Source organism: Eimeria tenella, genomic scaffold (assembly GCF_000499545.2).
Source record: "Eimeria tenella Houghton genomic scaffold, Eth_scaff1, whole genome shotgun sequence".
NCBI classification, from domain to species: domain Eukaryota; phylum Apicomplexa; class Conoidasida; order Eucoccidiorida; family Eimeriidae; genus Eimeria; species Eimeria tenella.
In genome coordinates this window covers 723,388-738,635 of record NW_013541457.1, presented here as the reverse complement: position 1 = coordinate 738,635, position 15,248 = coordinate 723,388, and the positions used below count along the sequence as shown (strand labels likewise).

At 51.4% G+C, this 15,248-nt stretch overlaps 2 protein-coding genes across 2 annotated transcripts; both read left to right on the top strand.

The window, feature by feature from the left end:
• Positions 1 to 5,663: 5,663 nt before the first annotated feature.
• On the top strand, positions 5,664 to 10,801 carry ETH_00005145 (gamma-adaptin, putative; the record flags this gene model as incomplete). Its single annotated transcript, XM_013372420.1, has 9 exons — positions 5,664 to 5,725; positions 6,117 to 6,669; positions 6,944 to 7,079; positions 7,445 to 7,599; positions 7,779 to 8,001; positions 8,306 to 8,442; positions 8,640 to 8,975; positions 9,339 to 9,642; positions 9,927 to 10,801. The coding sequence occupies 9 exons, from the start codon at positions 5,664 to 5,666 to the stop codon at positions 10,799 to 10,801; spliced, it is 2,781 nt and encodes a 926-aa protein (XP_013227874.1).
• Positions 10,802 to 14,045: 3,244 nt separating this feature from the next.
• On the top strand, positions 14,046 to 14,636 carry ETH_00005140 (uncharacterized protein; the record flags this gene model as incomplete). The annotated part of the gene is made up of 1 exon (XM_013372419.1): positions 14,046 to 14,636. The coding sequence occupies one exon, from the start codon at positions 14,046 to 14,048 to the stop codon at positions 14,634 to 14,636; it is 591 nt and encodes a 196-aa protein (XP_013227873.1).
• Positions 14,637 to 15,248: the final 612 nt, after the last annotated feature.

The window sequence follows — 15,248 nt, the reverse complement described above, 5'->3', positions numbered from 1 at the left end:
TGTTTGGACATCGTGTGAAATTTTCGCGCCCAGACATTTCTGCAGAAACCCCTGGAATCAGCTGGACCGCTGTTTACATGCATTTCCCCCACTTTTCCAGAAGCAGCAGTGCTTTTCCAGCACTGGTGCCTCTGGGCGTAATTCGTGTGCCTCTTGCAAAGTTCCTTCTCCATAGGCAGTAGCCTGCCAACTCTCCCCAGCTCATCCGTTGCTCTTCACATCCGCTGCTTCTTGCGCCTTTGAGCTTGGAAACTCCAGCTTTCCTTTGATAGGCGATGAACCTGACTGTACCCAGCACGCGTAAAAGCAATTGAAATAAGCAAAGCCATGAGTTGAGCGTTGTGATGCGGGTTTTGGACCCTAGAACGTGACGCCCCAGTGAGGCAGCGGAGAAGAGAGCCCGCTACCGCGTTGCAGCATCAAACATACTGCTGCACGGCAGATAAGAGCACCCGCAGAAGCACGATCCATCGAGTAGTGTGAAAGGACTTTTCGGAGTTGGCTTGTAGTTGCAATATAGTGTGGTTTGCATGCTTCAACCGAGGCGAGCCCTCAAAAGCGTGGAACTGTTGCAAAGTCCAAACGGCAGCAGAGTCTGCGAGCTTGTTGGACTGTTTGCACTGGCTTGTGATTGGAGCACGGCCGGTAAAAGCATTCACGCTGTTCAGGCCAATCGACATCGCGTTGCTTCACGACATCGTAGTAAACACTGAAAGGCAGCCCAAACTGCTAGCCAGGAACAGGGCTAGCGCGAATAAGTGGCGTTTTTATGAACTCGAATCTTGCTCATCTTGCAAGGTTAAGACAGCGCTCACCGACGCTGATTCGAGCAGCAACTCTGCAGCAGCTCTGCTATTCGTGCAAAGCTGCTAATAAGACTCCAAGAGTACTTGATGATCCTAAAGTCGTAAGAAGCTTGTGCACTCCTCTACACTGTAATAGCTCGGACGTCGCGAAGTCAAGGTTGGCTAGTTGTGCAAGTACTATGAATGCAGAATGGTTGCTCTCCTTTGACAGAAGGCACACTAAAGCGTCTGCAAGTGCAATGATGCACTCATGCAACACAACAAGGATAACGAGTGAGCTAGATGTCTTTCAGACGCGCCGGCTGATTATCTCATCCACGTTTGCAAAAGCACGAACTGACTAAAGTTCCACTCGCAGACGGCCAAGAATGGTGAGTGGCTTTACCGCGCCCGCTACATCAAATAGCATGCGAGTCCGCTGCTACAGCCTATCGGGGACGACAAAAGGCAAACAATTGGGGGAAGCTCACTCGATTCCTAAGCGTAAATATTCCTTGGGCAATTCCAATGCCGAAGGGAATGCATTTACCTCTAGGGGTCGGTTGCCTGATGGAACGGCGCAAGCTGTTTCGCGGGGACTCTTGCCACGTGATTTTGCTATCTGCAACGAATGCATTACCGCTGAGTCGCTTTTACGCCCCTCGATTGTCAGCACAGCACGCGCCCAATCCAAGGTAGTCAATCTGATGATGTGAATCCTTATGTCTTCGCTGGCTTTCTGTAGGAGCCTTCGCTTGGGTTGCCTGGCGAAGCGTCCTGCACACCTGAGGTGGCGCAATAATCTAGGCAGTCTCACTGAGTCACTGGCCAGCTTAGCATCAAGAATTGGACTTTCACCATCGCTAAAGTCATTACACAAGCTGTTAGATATGCCTTGCACTCAGGCCTTCTGTTCTACTCCAGAAGTCAGAGAAAGCCATCTGATTTGGAGGCAGCATGCAAAACATAGCAAGAAGAAGGCTCTAGTTTGTTTCTCCTATAGCGAATCAGGCACTTGAAACTGATATTTTTGTTTCAAGCAAGCGAGAAGGACTGCAAAAGCAAGCACTTGGACTGAGAGGCGCAGAGAAGCACGGGCTAGGATAGCCACCCAGGTACATTCTAGCCTTAGGGAGGCCTCGTTCATCCTTTCATTAATCAACGATTCCCTCGTTGCCAATGCTTCTTATTGGCTCGTCGTCCTTTCTCATTCACAGATCTGTGAGGAATTTCCCAAGAAAGCACAAAGGCAAAAACGGAGACTTCATCAGCAGCTTCGCACAGGCCTTGGCTTCTCTCCTGGATTCGACAGGCTGGCCTTCACTCTATTTTCGTCTAGAAGAAACAGCAAGAAGCTAAGTGTACTCAGCGCGTCTAGACTAACAGTAGCATCTACGGAAAACTCACAAGGAAAGCATTTTCAACTTCGCGCATGCGCCTTAGCATTTCTCAGGGGCACTGCGTACTGCACAGGAAAAGAAATAAGATAGCCTGACTCATTCTAAATACAGAACATAAAGTGATTCATAAATCAAATTCAGAAGTGCACGAATCACCCCCGGTGGAGAGCGCACAGTGCTAAGCAAGCTTACGACTTTACGTGTACCAAGAAATGCGCAATAACGAGGATCACTGCAAGCCATGTCAATAAATAGTTGAGTCATTAATGCGAATAAAGGAAAGTATAGTCGACGCTGCATATGATAAACGTGTGGCCAGAGCTCTTTGGCAGGTAAGCCAGGAGGTGGGTGATTCAGCCTATTGTAGTCTAATGCGACCCCTGAAGAGCCTTTATTCCTAGTATTCGTGGTGCGCCCTGAATGATGACAGCAAGCGCACGATTCTCTCTATAGAAAAGCTCTGACAACTTTCTCACAGCATGCCACTGAAGACCACTTCATACCTAGCAGGGGAGACTCCCTGAAAACTCGGCGAAGCTCTTGTCTGTGGCCATCCAGAGAGGCTCAAAGCTCTCCATCTAATGCTCTTCCGGGACCTCTTAAATATCGGAACCGCAAGGGGCAGCGAGACTGAAATGACGGCTACAACCCTGCACTGCCAGCCCTTGGCGTGAGCTCATTGGTCCGGGCAAGGATTACTTTTCACTGAAATTTTTACATTTCCCAGCGGCTTTCTATGCAGCATATGACGTCGCGAAGTCACTTTGGGGGCCGTCGATTTGGAATTGTCGTATACGACGGGACGCCAACTGAAAGGTGCTACTCTTGGAACCGAACCTCAGTTTGTATTGCTCATTGCCATTTTCCCAGGAGACTGCATTTACTATTTACACGCACAAAGTGAAGAATCCAACAGCTGCAAGATTAGTGTAACATTAGGAAACTATGAAAACACTGAGCATACCTCTTTCCTTCAACAACAGGGATGTAGAGAGCCTTTCGACAGACAAAACTCTCGTCTAATGCTTCATCCTGCATACCGTAGGCCGCATAGGGCTCCGCTGACAGCGTCTGCTGAAGCACTCGCTGCTCAAATGATTCTTCTGAAGAAGGCACATACACGCGTACTCACGGAAGGCTACTTTTGTTGTGGCATTCTTTCAAAATTTGCACATACAACTACTAGCTACGAGACAACCCGCCAAAAGGATCTGAACGTACGGAAGGAGCCTGAAATCCTAATTCTACTGGAGTCGTGTTCGAGGACAATGTCGTGAAGAAGCAAAAGCTGTTCATGCTTTTTCTCTTTCCATAGCCTCCTAGCACTTCCACATTTACTGGCATCCTACTTCGTCCCTGACCATGAAGCACAATATCTCCCATGCATACACTTGTGCAGCAAGACACAAGAATCTATGTCTCTAAATATGGCTCATATTTAAATCAAAATCGCATTCGGCCTATCTACAGCTGCGATAGGCACGTAAAAAGACAGGACACAACCTAAGCACGAGGGGTCTTGGCCAGTACGCAGAGGGGTTTCAGGGATCCCGGAATGTAAACGTTGCTCCAAACTATTGAAGTAGATGCAGATGAAAACTGCAGCGCTTCCTCGGTGTTGCCGAGGATACTGTACTCTAGGGCGATCAACATTCCAGCCCCGATGCACACAACGGGCTGTGTAGTCTGCGTCCATTTTTGTCTTCCCAAAGGAAAATGCGAAGACATGAAGGGAAAAAAATACCGCTATTACTCAAAATATCTAAAATTATTAGGGAGAAGTAGACAAGGCTTGGTGCGAAAGCCCACGGCGACGCCTCAGCGCTACCAGCTGTCGTGCTTCTCACGGCTTTCTGCAGCCTTGTTGCCAATTACTGCGAGTTCCGTTTTTGCACTTTTGGGATTTTACTAATATTTGCCGCATACATAAGTGAAGTGGCCCACAAAGCACGACAAGCCTTCCTGAGCGCAGACAGGAGCAACGACTGCCCCCTGTGCTACCGACTTCTGTCTGCGCCAAATGCATAGCGTAGCCAGCAGCAGTAGCAACGGCAGCAGCAAGGAGAAGAACGAAGGCACGAGTTTTATACAACTAATTTTGTTACTGTGAAGAGGATAGGCCCCAGTACGGTCCCGTCCGTGCGGCCGAATTTTTGGGGTTCTAGGGCTTTCGAACCATTCCTATGGAGTCTCCTTCGATTCACTGCGTCTGGAGACACACAGTGGAACTATAGAAACACGCTGTACGCAGAAGAAGAGCCCCATGCAGGGGAGGCAAGGTGTCGTATGCGCCGGTAAACACAGGACAACACATGCAACGCCAGCAGCACTCAGAGGGTCCCTGAAGGCTCTCTAGCGGCCCGCAGGTGACAGTAATTTCGGCATTGCGCCAGGAGCAGCAGCTGTAGCTGGTGCTGCACCACGAGCTGCGGCAGAGAGCAGAAGCCCGGCGCATTTCGACGGTGGCAACACGGCTGCCGAAGCTGGTTGTCTCCTTCATAGCGGTTCGTCGTCCTTTCCAGCGTTACGTATTTCCTTTTTACGGTCTTTACAGTCAAGTGGCACGGGCTGTTTCTGGCAGAGACAGCAATTGGGGGAGAAGCGCAAACAGCCACAGGACCTGATGCCCCATGCTGAAAAGTGGAGCCGAGCCTAACGGGAAGACTAGGGAAGAGACAAACAGGATAGCTGAAATCTAAGACAGGACAGGAGAAGAACGCTATCGGCGAAAATGTCAATCAAACTCAGGGAATTCATCCGACAAGTTCGAGCGGCACGCACAGCTGCTGAGGAAAGGGCTGTAGTAGCGCGAGAATGCGCGAGAATAAGGACCAATTTTAAGGTAACTGCATTCCTGTAGGTATACCTAGGTAGTTGTATACTGTTCGTACGAACAACTGCGCTTACGTGCATGTATTCGGAATAATTTTGGTATGCGTATGTTGAAGTGCATCTGTACACATTCATCTGCATCCACGTATGAGTCTGTAAAGCATATAAAGCCTGCAATTGTGCAGTTTTCGCATGAGCGGTTGCGTACCTTCTTGTCTGTATTGAAAATAGGCTAAGTAGGTATCAAAAAGTTAACTGATGGTTCCCGACAGGACGAACAAGAGCGGACAGAGGCAGACAGAGACAGGGATATATGGGGGATAGAATTGTAGGCAGAGACAGCCATCGTGCAAGGGAGTTTAAACGGGGGAGGTCTGACCAACAGGCAGACGGAGGAACAGACAAAGGGGCAGGAAGATAGACAGCAACGCAGCCATCCAGAGAATGGGTCTCTATATAAGTGACACATGTTTTATCCTGTCTGTGTTTCTGACTTTTCTACCAGTGCATGCTTGTGCGAGCCAATGCTGAAGTTCTCATAACAGCTGTACCCGTAGTTGAACATTTTTACCTGTTTTAATGCTGCTTGAAGGAAGGTGACAGCAAGCATCGCCACCGCGACGTGGCGAAGGTGCTCTTCATATCGATGCTAGGCTATCCCACACAGTTCGCGCAGGTGGAATGTATTAAGCTTGTTGCCAGCAACAGGTGAACAACAGGTGCATCATATGTGGCGTGGACAGCTCGTGCCTGCCGTTTGGGATCTGCCTCTCCTTTTATATTTTTACAGTCTAGAGTGTCATAGGCGCTGCCTTCTTTGGCGGCGCTGCACACATCCATTGTGCAAATTTGTTGCACGTGTATGCTCATAAGGGCGATATGCTTACTTGTGCTGCATTTTTTCACCTCGTTACGTGCCCTGCCACTTGTCTGGTGTGCGACCCTCTGTGTTCCAGACGGTGCCCACTGCTGCATCTGCCCGCCTGCCTGTCTGTCTGTCTGCCTGCGTCTCTTCGTATTTCCATAATTTTTTTCGTTTCTTTTGGACTGCCATACATGTACTTTTGTCTCTCCACTCCTTTCTTCGTGATGCTTGTAGGTTTGCAGAGAAGCGTGTAGGTTACTTGGGTATGACATTATTGCTGGACGAGTCCTCTGAAGTGTCTATGCTGTCGACAAATTCCTTAAAGCAAGATCTGCAGCACACAAATCAGTACATCAGCAGCTTGGCACTGTCTGCATTGGCCAATGGCTCCCCCCGAGAGGTCTGCCGTGCCCTGCTGCCGGAGGTGGAGAGTCTCCTGAGCTGCAGCAACCCCTTCATTCGCAAGAAGGCGGCAGTAGCTGCAGCAAAGTGTGTTCGCCGTTTGGGAGATGAGGCTGTGTCTTGCTTCGCCTCAACGCTTCCAGTACTCGCCACTGACAGGAGTCATGGGGTACTACTTGGAGCCTGCGCGCTGCTGTTCGCCGTACTCGAGACACAGCCAGACCGCAGAGTGGAGTGTCGCCAGCAGCTGCTGCAGCCCCTTGCCAAGGCCCTCAGGACCTGCAGCTCAGCGAGCCACCCACAAAGTGCCGAATATGACATTGCCGGTATTGTAGATCCTCTTCTTCAATCCAGGCTTCTTAGGGCCGTTGCCCTGTTGGCGGAAGTACGCTGCAAACCCAGAGAGCCACCTATTCCTGAATGGGCTGGTGGCGCACCTTTTGCAGACTCACATACTGCTTGCAAGATTCAAAGAGTTGCTGCTGCGTTGTTTCACCGTGGTGCTTTCGGCATCTATACAGTTGCTGCCGCGACGGCAAACAGTACTGCTGCGGCTCCTGCTGGTGTCGTTTCTCCATTGCCTACTCATGGCAATGTAATAGCTTTTGCTAGTGCATCGCGGTGGCAGGAAGTCTTGTTCGTTGTCTGGGTGATATCAGGGGGATGCAACAGCGACTGCAGCCGTGACTGATTTGTTGGCGCATGTTGCCACCAACACTGACGGATCTAAGAACGCGGGGAATTGCGTGCTGTACGAATGCGTGCGTGCAATCGTCTCTCTCGACACAGACCAAGGTCAGCTGCGTCAGCCCACAGTCCTGAGCTCCGCGCCTCAAGCCTTGTTCTTTGAATCTGTTGTCGTGTTTCCCATTGCCTTTTTGTTCTTTTGCTTTGTCTCTCCCACTTATTTTTCTGGTGAGCTTACGCGGCATACCGTCTTCTTTCGTCCTTTTTATTTTGTGCTCCATTTTGTATACTTTGCATATTTACGAGGACCTCTATCCTGTTCGAAATAGCCTGCGCTCCTTTTTCTTTCCGTGAGATGATGTCTCCGCCTCTCTTTTTGTTGCTGCCACTCTGTTCGAGACCATTAAAGAGGGTGCCATCCAGGTAGAGTCAATTCATGTGGCTTGGTTTCTGCTGTGTCCGTTGTACCTCAGGCTTGCGTGTGTTGGCTTTAAACATTCTCGGACGGTTTTTGTCTTCTCGTGAACAAAATCTGAAATACGTCGCCCTAGAAACACTTTACCAGCTCCTCAGAACAGACAGCAACGCAGTCACCAGACACCGTGACACTCTTCTAGAGTGCCTGAAGGTTAGCCAGACTTAAATTTCCCGACAAAGGCGTTAGAGGCCGCGTAGACCATCAGATACAAGTCAGAGGGCCAACGGGTGGGGGAGACCGCCTTGGGGGAGGGCGTTTGAAACTGTGTGACAGCGATGGCAGAGGGCAGCAGGAGCTGCAGCCATAGCTTGTCTGTCCATGTATCTCAGGATTGTGACACGTCAATCCGTCGGCGGGCTTTGGAGGTGTTGATAGCTTTACTCTCTCCCCAAAATATTCGCGTTTTAGGTCGTGAATTGCTTTCATTCCTGCTAATCTGCGACAAGGAGTTGAAGCCCTTCGCAGCTGCCAGATTGGCCATGGCGACCGAGACACATGCGCCCACGCGACGCTGGCAGTTCGACGCCACTCTGAAGCTCCTGTGTCTCGCAGGTACATTAAATGTGCTTATTTGATTTGCTGGGCTGACTGACTAATTTCAGAGGCCATAAACATCTTAGAGTAGCAACGAGAATAACAGCAGACAAACCGCGAGACCGCAATATAAAGCGGCAATAATCAGATGGACAGAGCAGGAGCAAGACTGCGTAGAAAGCTGAATTAAACAGTGGGAGTGGCAGAGATAGAAAAAGATAATATGGTGTACAATACAGACTGAGTCAAGCGCAAAGAAAGGTGGTGACAGGAATGGACGGAAAAGAGGGTACTGTTTTTCTTAATGTTGTTCTTCTTGTAGGCCAGTATGTAGAGGAATCGGCAGGCAATGAGTTGCTCTCGGTAGTCCTTCGGACCCCTGAGCTTCAGAGCTATGCTGTCCACAAGCTTTTCTTCTGTCTTCGAGAGGGCAGCGCCAACAGCCCCGTGCTCGCCAAGGTACACGTCAAGCAGTAGACGCTGACTTGCCCGAAACTCTAAAATTGCCGAAATCCAAAGGAACCTTATATATTACTAACCCGATGTCTTCAGGTGCATATGCTGTTTGTTGGTGCACCTCATGCGGCTAGTGCCTTTTTTTTATAGAAGTACCTGTTCAGTTTCCAGGGCATGAGGTGTGTTGGTTTCCCCTTCAGACGGCGCTGTACTGCGTGGGTGAGTTTGGCGATTTGCTGGTGGCCAAGGACAAAGCGCATTTGCTAGCTGCAGATAAGGAACACCTATTGGGGGTCCCTTCGGGGTCCTCCGATGATCCATCGGCCGCTGCGCTATCTCTTACTGCTGAAGAGGTCGTGGACACACTGGCAGCGATTAGCCAGGCGCTTCAGGAAGGGCAAGGCAAGAAAGGAGGGAATGCAGCAGCAATAGCTGTTGCTGCTGCGGCAACAGCAACGACGGCACCTGCGTTGTCATCTATCACGGAGGCGCTGATGACTTGCCTCGCTAAACTCACCACAAGATTGCCAGACCAGGTTGGCGTTTGGCTTTGTCTTCCTTTTGTTGTTTGCTTTCTCCAGGCTGTTGTCTTCCTTCTGGCCTGTTTCTCCGTATTGGGTCTTTCCGTATCTGTCTCTGTGCCTACTGCTGTGCCTGTCTTTTCCCTGTATGCGCTTGCCTTTGTCAGTGTCTGGTCGTTTCATCTCCGGGTCTCTTCGTCTATCCGTTTCTCCCCGTCGCCTAATCGGTCTCCCCGTGTGTTCTTCCTTCCTGCATGCGCACGTCTATTCTTTTTTGCTTGCGAATATGTCAGTTCATCTTTAAGCTGCTTCTTACCTGCCATTCTGCGTCTCACGTGCTGCTGTTTCCGGCGGTGGCCTTGTCTCGTGTTGCGACAGAGGAGTAGGCTGCTAAGCTTGCTGCGGAACTTCACGAGCAGCAGGTTGCTGGAGGTGCAGCAACGCAGCTTGGAGTTCGTGTCACTGCTGGAGTCCACGGAGTGGCAGCCGGCGGACATTGGGGCAATCTTTGAGCGGATGCCGCTGCAGCAGCAGCAGCAGCATCGGGAGAAACCAGTAGGGGAGGTCTGCTTCGACCTAGCAGATCTTCCCTCGGATTTGTCCCCTACAGGAGAGAGAGGCCTACCCACTTCAGGTCCCTTGACAGCAAACAAAGCGCAGGCTGTCAACGGCACTGGGGGAGGTGTGTGCGTTTAACTACTCTTCGCTATTCCCTATTCTTCCCTTTTCTCGTTGGCAGAGCTGGACTGCCACTTTGTCTCTTCTTTGTGGTACTACATGCGGTGGTTTCCGTCTAGTCATCTGTCCTCTGTTATTAATGTACATCTCTCTCCCTCCGTACTTGCTTAGCTTTGCCCCCCCTGTCTCTACTTTTTGCCCGCCTGAGCAGTCTCTGTACACTCCGGCATTTGCTGTCTTATTCATGTCCAATGGCTTCACATGTACTGGCGTGGAGTGTCGCTGCAGCGCAACTACTCGAGCTCGACGACCTTTTAGGCCTTGCCGCCTCCCCGCCCCCTTCCCAAAAGGAGGCGCTTCAGTTTCTTTCTGGCAGCAGCGGCGCAGCAGACAGCAGCAGCAGCAACGGCGGCTTGGATCTACTTGCCGACCTTTTAGGAGGGGCATCTCTGTCTTCGCCTGGAGCGGTACAACCAAGTTCCCAGCACTCTAGCGGGGCAACAGGAACCGTTGCTCCACCAACAGTCACCACAGACCCTTTTGCGGGTCTTATTGACCTTGTGAATCCGCCATCAGCATCATCAAGCTCTGCAGCGGTCTCGCCACCCTCGGTGAATTCCGGCGAGCCGCTTGCTTCTCTGCTGGAGTCTGCGTTGAGCCCTCCCAGCCCACAAACTACGGCAGCTGCAGGAGGCGCTACTGATCCACTAGCATTGGCTTTGAATGCAGAAAATACCCCGGATTCAGCAGCACGGGGACGTGATGGTGTGTTTGCAGTGCAGGTGCTGGATGAAGAAGGCTTGCGCGTTGTTTTGAAGTGCCGTCGGCTGCCCTCGGCAGCCTGTGAGATTGTTGCCGAGTTCACAGCAAGCCCAAGCAGCAAGCCGCTGCTGCAGTTTCGGTTTGAAGCTGCTGTACCCAAGTACCTCCAGCTGCAGTTGGACCCCCCGACAGACTCAACAGTGCTTCCGGGGGCCCCTCCAGTGCAGCAGCGCCTGCGTGTCACCTCTTGCCCAGCAGTGTCAGTAGCAGCTACGAGCCCGCAAAATGAACCAAAGCCACTTCTCATGAAGTGCCGTGTGACGTATCTTAGAGACGGGGAAACAGTGCAGAAGGGCACCAACGTTGCCTCGTTTCCGGCGGGGCTGCTGGAACCCTACTAGGGCTCTAAACGCAGCAGCTGCATTCTTTGTACACGCCTACGCGTATCTGAAGGATGGAGAACCAAAACTTTCGTGATGAACAACAGAAGCGAGCACATGTAACACGTAATCCCATAGGCGCATACACACATGCAGCCAAGGGAAGTCAGCTTGAAGCCAATGAATGTGGCAGAAGCATGCATGAAGGGTCCCATTGGTTCTGGTGCTTTGGTTGCTGCTGCTTGCTCCACGTATACGTGCGCACATAAACGCTACGAAGGGAAAGACTACGTCTCTCCGTCGCTGTCGACGGTGTTTGTTTCTGTCAGTTGCTCTAACTGTGGAAGGCACCGCCCAAGCTGCAGGTTCCTGCTTTTGTGAGGCCACCCAGAAGCAAAACACCGCTGCTACATTGATGTGCGGTGTCTAGGTACCTGACTACAGCCTGGCCTTCAATTTCTCCGTATATCTGCTGCAGCACCTGGCCAGTGAGTTAGTTGGTGACGTAACTGACGGACTCAATGCAAATTTCCTTCAGAAGCAGTGGGGTACTACAGGCATCTTGTTCAGATCTCTCAAAGCACAGCCTTTAAACACGTTTTAACACCAACACAAAGAAAGGAAAAGTGGTCAAAGCAACCAATTCAACGGCGCACACACAGAAATGCAGATGATTACATAAGCCCATAAAACACATGCGGTCCGAAAGACCACGATAGATGTGATTTTCTTGAAACTAACTCATGAAGGGTAGCTCGGGTACGCAAAGGCGTTGTCTGGACTGCAAACATTGGACGTCGAGATCCCGCCAAGGCCTCTGGAAGGCCCTGTAAGGCCCGGTCGCCCCAAAGGTGCTACCTCCCGTCCCCTCCTTCCTGGGGACTGCCTTGGCGGATCTTGCCCCTTGGTAACGTTCCCTGAGCCCCTGATTTTCCTCCCCTGAACTCCCACAGGTTCCTTTACCCTGCTGCTTCCAGAAGCAGTAGTCAGAGCAGTGGCAGCCGGGCGTGCCCCTCCTATCCTGCTGACACCACTAGTGTTCATAGGCCCTGTGGTAGCACCACCGGAGCCCGCAGGCAACCCTGAGAGGCCACCACGGTTGGCAGGACAGGGTTCCCGACGCACCGTCGATGCTTGTTCGACGTGCATGACTGCAGGCGGCCGCTGCCCCGCTGGCCTTACTGACCCTCGTGCTTGCGGAGATGTTGTAAGCCCAGTAGCGGCGTGCCCTCCCTTGGTGCTTGCTGCCTTGGATCTCTGTGATGTTTCCTTTAAGGTGCGGCCGCATTGCGCTGAAGGGTTAGAGGTGGTGTAATACGAACGTGCAGCTGAGACACTGCACCAACAGGGCGAGTCCGGTCGTGGCTCGGCCTTCTGTATCAGAGGGTCAAACTTCCTTTGCTTAAATGAGTCAAATGTTTGACGTTTGTGCGTGGAGATGCGCGAACAGATGTTTTGATGTGTCGCGATCCTATCTGCGTTAAACCAGCGACCGCAGACCGCACACTGTAGCCTCCCTTGTTCGTCGAAAGCTGTGCTGATGGGCCCACTTGAGGCCTTGCTGGACCCCGGCGCCTGGGACTGCGTCGCAACCTTGGGGGCCTTTGGGCAGCGCGAAAGGTGCTGATCTAGCTCAAGCTTAAGCACCTCCTGCCCGCAGTGCTGACATGTTAAGCGAATGCTCTTTTGCTTCTCTGCACACGTTTTCTGGTGTATGGGAAGTGACCGAGCGAAGAATTCCCCCCCACACATGTTACAAACGATGCCTCTGGGCCGCATCCTGAAGATTCGGTGGGAAAATGGCGAATGAGAGGGCAAATATAAGCCGACTTCTACACAAATATCTCGTAGTCGGGCCAAAGGTGCTCACGGGCGATCGCTATGAGTCTTTAAGCACACAGTCACAAGCTGAAGCTTTAATTGCTAGATACAGGCCTCCCAAGTTCGACAAGGCGGTAGTGCACATACAAAGACCGGTTGAAGCGGGTCAGGACTAGAGACCCTCGACAGCAGCTGTGGAACCTTCAGCGTAAATCTCCACGTCGTCACTTCTTTAACGCGCCTTTAGTCATAACTCGTAGGCTGCCAATGTTTGGGAGTCAACCTGTCAAAATACCTTGAAGTCACGGGACCTGAAGAATGCTGTAGATTTAAACTTGCGGTGGAAACCTGAACGTCAGGCCAAGGGCACTTTGCGGTTATCCACCGGGCTGCACGTCATACATACAAGTAGCAAATGAGCTTTTACACGAGAAAACTTCTAGCGGGATATTATGAAACTGGTAGGAAACTTCTTTCAAACTGGACTGTAGAGCCCTGAACCGCTTCACTATTTGGGAAGCCAGTGGCACATCTCAGTGAAAGAAGAAGGAGACGATCTCTTGCTTTCTTCAGTCTATATGAATTTGCCGTCATTTATGCAAATTCTGTCCAATGTATGGACCATAGTCCCTGAAGCGAACACATACGGAACATCATGCCGCTCGCTCCTGCCGATGCCATGGTGACACACCAAGTACAAATCGCCCCTTGAGGACCCCTACAGCCATGGAAGAAAATTGCTCCCGGCAGCATGCTATTTACTAAGTTCAAGTGCAATATTAAACGCAATCCCTTTATTCTGAAGGCCCGAAGAACCGTGGAGTTATCAAGACAGGGCGGTTTCCAGCTACTCTTGGGGTGGAGGCTGGGAAACCGCTGTGTGAGCAGATTAACCCACAGAAGCTCAAGCCTTGTTTTACCCAAAAAATGCAAGACTAACTCTACAGAGTCTATTTCAAGGATAGTTCTTCGCTTGAGCCTCTCCGGTGTACCACTTTGTCTAAAAGCGTACTAGCGAGGGCTGCATATAACACATTAGGCGTGCTGGAGCTGGAAAACCTTCTTCGTGCAAGAACAGGCCAGGGTCGTTTCTTCATTGTCGCACCGCCTGCGATATTGTCTCCGTTCGCGGGGGGTGTTGCTGCATGCCAGGGCCTCGTGATGCCGCCGTCTGCAGCATTTTCTTTCGGTCTGCAATGCAGCGGTTCACTCATATTTCTAGCTTTTCCTTTTCGGCCTTCTAAGCGCCTCCACTTCCTTAGTAGGACTGAGAATGACTACTTACGATGCAATGTCACGTCTCAACGCCTTGCCTTTCAGCATCTGGATGCTTGCCGTCGCCTATACTGTCTGCAGTGCTAGCTGTATCAGCAACAGTCACTGTTCTCCAGATGGTTCATTCTCTCATCCTACTGCTGCCCATTCCTGCAGCAGCAGCGCGAAGATGGCAAATAGTGAGGTCCCTCGCTCATCACATGACTTTCCGGACGTACTGGAGCTGGGCTTGCCTTCCTCCAATCGAAGTGTGGCTGACATACGCGCAGAGACAGTACAGCTTGTCAGCAACTTCGGTGAGGAAAAGATTGTGGGTAGGGGCTCTCTTGTCGAGGGTAAGTACCTCTTGCTTGAACAGCTACATCCTACATCATGGGCTTTCTCTGGTGTTCCTGAGGACAGTGGCTCTACAGGCGGGCAGCTGCAGATACATCTGAAGCCATCTGATGCTGCTTCTGCGCATGAATCTGTTGCTCCTGCCACCAGAAGCAGCTGCTACGACAATGGCGGTCTTGACCAGTCGACCACGTGGAAACAAACCAATGGTTCTTGGAGCCGGACGAGCGAGCCACCCTACCTTTCTTCTGAACCTCGTTCTAGACCGCTGCTTCTCCCTCCTGACAAAGGGGCAGCAAAAGCTACAACAGGAGCAACAGGAGCAGCTCTTGCAGCAGCGGTAGTCTCTGTACGCTTCGATGTGGTCGTCTCCCGGCAGGCAGCGGTCAAATCCCAGGGTTTCTGCATTGATCCTTCCATGTAGGAGGCTTCGGTGTTTCAGGGCACTAGCCAAAGGCGAGGGTAGAGGATGGGGGACAAAGCACAAACAGAGACGGGGATAGAAGGATGCAAAATGACTGCCCCATGTAGTTGCTCAATGAAACGTCGCCCCATTTGTAGAAGTATACTCTCATATTGACAGTCAAACGCAACGCGAAAGAAACACGTGTGCGCTTGTGCAGAATTCTTCGTGCCTTGCCATTTTGGTTTCACTGGCCATCCCTGCCGTCACCACAGGACAGCAGCAGGAACAGCAGGAGTAGCAGCAGTGGTTCCGGTTCCCGCTACCGAGTTTTTGGGCGTTTAGGGGGGGGTGCCTACGGAGAGGTGAGGTGCTGCCAGTTCCTGGCTACAGTTGATTATTTGCAAATTACGCTGGGATTGCTGTTGCCGCTATTGCTCTGGTAATTATGAGTTCCGAACAGCTGTTATTTTGGATCATAGGTTTGGAGTGCGATAACTCTCGACAGCGAGGCGCCGTTTGTCGAGACAGTCCTTAAACGGATGCGCTGCGATACTTTTTCGGCGCTTGGGGACCCTGCAGGCCAGAAGCAGCATGGACAACAGAGACAGCGCGCACAGAGAGGCTTTGCCC